The sequence below is a fragment of the Saimiri boliviensis genome, chromosome 19 (assembly GCF_048565385.1).
Source record: "Saimiri boliviensis isolate mSaiBol1 chromosome 19, mSaiBol1.pri, whole genome shotgun sequence".
Taxonomy (NCBI): Eukaryota; Metazoa; Chordata; class Mammalia; order Primates; family Cebidae; genus Saimiri; species Saimiri boliviensis.
This window is the reverse complement of record NC_133467.1, coordinates 37,483,986-37,488,153: the sequence shown is the minus strand read 5'-3', so window position 1 is coordinate 37,488,153 and position 4,168 is coordinate 37,483,986. Positions and strand designations below refer to the sequence as shown.

Here is a 4,168-nt window from a genome sequence, read left to right as displayed (position 1 = left end):
TCCTGTCTGCCAACCAGAACTTCCCGGAACACTGCCGTCCCACCCCCACACCCAGCATGGTCGGAATGCTTGCTCAGGACCATCCCAGATGCCAGGGATCTAAGTCAAAAGTCACGAGTGGCTTTGGAAATCCAAGGAAGCCAATCCTCGTAAAATGATGGGGAGGTGGGGCATGGGGAAGGTAAAGGCACTGTCATCTCCAAATCCTGCCACGCCACCCCTAGCGGTGAGTAAAACCTGAAATTTGAAGAAGGGTAGGTGGATCCTATTGTGAGTAGGGACTAATTAGGACACCCCGATCCTGGGCCACCTCATAGCCTCAGGCAGGGATGAGAGATGTATAAAGGTAGATGGGCTCAGAGCACCCCAAACCCCTCCGCACCTATCTGCGCCAGTCGCTGGTGAACCTCGGTAAGTCTGGGAAGGTGGTACCTCTCATAGCAGCCTCGCCTTGCCTGCATCCCTAAGCAGCTATGGACTGAGCTGATTCTCTGGGTGGCCGTCAGAAGGGACAGCCTGTCTGGGGCACCTCTTTTTTCCATCTCATTTGTAACAAACCTACCTTGGGTCCAGCAAATTATCCAGCAGAGTAGTGTGGGAGGCTGGGCTGAGCAGGGAGAAGGGGGGATGTCTACAGGAGGGTCGGGATCTCAAGGATGCTGCTGGCATGGTGTGGGGTTGCATCTTGTCAGGTGCTAAGAGGGAATCAGTAGGAGAGGGGAATCAGCTCTCGGCAGAGCAACTGGCGGGGCTGTCTTTTCAGAGAAAAGAGAACGCAGGGAGGAAAGAGAGCAGGCTCCCTCGGGAGCAGGTTTGCCCATGGAGCAAAGGGCAGCAGGGACAAGACTGTGTGGCACCATGGGAAGCTCTGCTCTGGGAATCAGGAGACCTCTTCCCACCATCTGTGCCAAGTGGCTGTGGAGCCATTCCTTCCCTCTCTGAGGTCTGCTTTCCTCAACCGTAACTGAGAGAGGCAAGCTAAATGGTCCATTTCATCTCTCTCTAGAGTTTTCTCTTTATAAACTGCCTTGGAGAGTAGTTAAGATGCTGTTTTTAAGATTGTTTATGAATTGATTTAACAAATTACAACTCTTAAATTGCTCATTATGTGCTAGTACTCTGCACGTGTGTGTTGGTACATACATACCTACACATACATTTATGTATCCATGAATATTTTTAAGTATGTATTTGTATACACTCATTTAGTTTTTGCACCAACTCTAAGAGAGGTAGTTATGGAAAACCTGCCTACGTTGCTCAAAGTCACATAGTTAAGAAATGATTTAGCCGGAACTCAAATCCCAAGCACTTTTTTCCAGATGCTACAGGCTTTGCTATAACAGGATACAACAGTTTGCTCTTTTGTCCTTACTCTTTCTTTTCCTCTCTTCCTTTTCTTCTCATTTTTAGTGTTTTTCTTTCTTTTCTTCTCCTCCTATTTCTGTCTTCCATCCCTCCCTTCCTCCTTTCCTGTCTTTTCTTCTTTTCATGTTTCTTTGTCTTGAAAAGAGTTGAAATAGCTTGTAAACACTTAACGTTCACACACACACACACACACACACACACACTCTCTCTCTCTCTCTCCCTCTCTTCTTAAATCTGTGAAGGGATCGAGGCAAGGTAGAAGCAGAGCGGACATGAATGTGGCAGGGTGTTCATCTCGGCTTAGGGTCTCTCTATGGCTCAAGAGTTCTTCATTTCTGTGTCTTTCTGATTCCAGTTGCAAGTCCAGCCCAGAATGTCTCAGCAGAAGCAGAAGCAGTGTGCTCCTCCGCAGCAGTGCTGCCCCCCACCCCAGCAGTGCTGCCCCCCTCCCCAGCAGTGCTGCCCCCCTCCCCAGCAGTGCTGCCCGCCACCCCAGCAGTGCTGCCCCCCACCCCAGCAGTGCTGCCCCCCTCCCCAGCAGTGCTGCCCCCCACCCCAGCAGTGCTGCCCCCCTCCGCAGCAGTGCTGCCCCCCACCCCAGCAGACCAAGCAGCCTTGCCAGCCTCCACCCAAGTGCCAGGAACCCTGCGCCCCCAAGTGCCCACCCCCTCAGCAGTGCCAGAAGTCCAAGCAGAAGTAAGCGCTGGGAACGTAATCAGAGGCAAGCCCCCGGGACAAACAGATCATGAAGTGCCTTCTGGGACAGCGTCTTACCCTCCACCCCTCATCAACCAAGCAAAGCCCTGCTCACCAGTGCTTCTGGATGCAGCCACCCTTCACGCTTAGGGGAGAGGCAGCACCAGGCTGGCGGCTTCCTCGAGCTCTGCTCTTCTTAATTAGCAGCTGCAGTTTCCACCTCAGACAAGGATCTGGTTCTAAACTATGTAATCGTTTTTGCTGACATGCATCGACATTGCCCCGCCGGAAATGTGGGCAGCATGCCCAGACATCCTCTCCTATCACGCTTCCTCTAAGCTCCTGTTTTCAAACAATTAAAATAGAATTCCCCTGGCATAAATGTCTTGGTCTGATGATTTTGCCATTTGAAAATGTAGCATTTCTGCAGATTGTTTATCCTGCTTCCAACCTAAAGCCCAAGAAGAGCCAGGTGTGGGATGCCAGTAGAGAAGAAGGCATGGGGAGGAGCCTTCTGAGATGCCCAGACATTCACAAGGCTCCTTCCAGGAAGAGGTGAGGGCTTCTGCAACTCAGATGCACACCATGTTCATAGAAAATGAGGGTGCAACACAGAACCAGGGGAGACAGTGCCCACCCAGAGAACATGCACAGGGAGAATGTGTTCTCCTAGACCCAGACAGAGCAAGGGAGCTTACGAAAAAGACCCTCACAATAGAGGAAAGGGATTGAGGCAGGTAAGTTCTAACTCAGAGAGCACGCTCCAAGGGCTGATAGGTCAAAAAGGAGTTGAGATAGGGCCTTACGTATTCTCGCATAGGTAAAAGAAAAAGGCAAAGTTCCTTCAAGCTAACCAAATGCGTAAGTAGGAGACAGCCTGCATCCCCAACACACACACCTGATGGTACACATTTGATCAAAATATCAGCTCCCATTATTTCTGTTTGGAGATTCTCTTGAGCTGCTTCCCCCCACTGCCCTACCACTTTGAATTCTTTAAATTCCTGAAAGATTGAAGCGACCAGATAATGCAGACCCACAGGGAATCCAAACTTCTGGTTTCTACTATTTCAGCTACCCACCCCCAGGCCTCTCCACCAGACCCCTCTCATACAAAATAGTCCACAGGTGGATGTATTGGAATCTCCTCCTACACCTGCCTCCCCTTTTATGCCTCTGGGTTCCAGGGAGTCACTGAGAACTGGCAGAAGAACTCAAAGGAAGCCAGAGAAGACAAGAGTATAAAGTAAAAATGTAGATCATCCTAACGTGTGTTACAGACTCTGGAGAATGCAAAGTTAGAAACCAAAACTTTTAGCATTGCTTCCCAGATGGGTATGCTCTTCCTCCTCCATCATACCTCTTTCCACACCTTTCAGGTCTCATCTGTTCATCCATCCATCCATCCATGTATCCATCATGCCTCAAAGCACCCCCTATTAAGCAGTGCCTTGTTGATCATAATGTGATGGATGCTGTGAAGATACAGACACACAGCACAGGGCTCTGGGTCTCTTGGTTTAACAATCCCCTTAAGAAGACCAAGCCAAGACACCCAAGATAGTAAAGAACAATTAGACAAGGGAGCATCTAATGCAGGGGTGAGGGATGGTACAACACCTCACTTGTGCCCTCAGAATTCAGAAGAGACAGACAGAGCGAGAACGATGAGAGCTGTTGAGCGGAGGAAGGAGAGCTTGGTCATCTCGGTCGTCACAGCATCTATCCCAGGGCTCCCAGGAACTTGCCTGTTCAGTGATGAACAGTGCAGTGCAGTTTTGAGTGGAAGAACAGTAGGATTTGGTTAGGCAGGACAGAGAGCATCCCAGAACTGGATACAGTAGGAGCCAATGCTGTGGGATCCAGGTGTGCCCAAGAGGGCCAGCCCTCCAGTAGGTATCTAAGCCCCAGGACCGAGTGGTCAGAAAGCATGGCTGCTCACACCTGCTGTAAACCACAGAAATTTGGAGGATGGCTCCAGTTTTGTGACCTATTTCTCCTTCCCACGCTGTTGCATCTAACAGAAACTCAAGTCTTAGATACAGAAAAGAAGTGAAACATTACGTAAATCTTAACTGAACTCCCAGAAAATGATGTAAAGTTT

At 49.8% G+C, this 4,168-nt stretch overlaps 1 protein-coding gene across 1 annotated transcript; it reads left to right on the top strand.

Annotated features, from left to right (window-relative positions):
- Nucleotides 1–368: 368 nt before the first annotated feature.
- On the top strand, nucleotides 369–2,446 carry SPRR5 (small proline rich protein 5). The gene is made up of 2 exons (XM_074389860.1): nucleotides 369–411; nucleotides 1,724–2,446. Exon 2 carries the CDS (start codon nucleotides 1,742–1,744, stop codon nucleotides 2,066–2,068), a length of 327 nt encoding a protein of 108 aa, XP_074245961.1. The 5' UTR covers nucleotides 369–411; nucleotides 1,724–1,741; the 3' UTR covers nucleotides 2,069–2,446.
- Nucleotides 2,447–4,168: the final 1,722 nt, after the last annotated feature.

What these genes read in the sequence shown, in the direction of transcription:
- SPRR5 (XM_074389860.1), top strand. Translation starts at nt 1,742, where the DNA reads ATGTCTCAGCAGAAGCAGAAGCAGTGTGCTCCTCCGCAGCAGTGCTGC.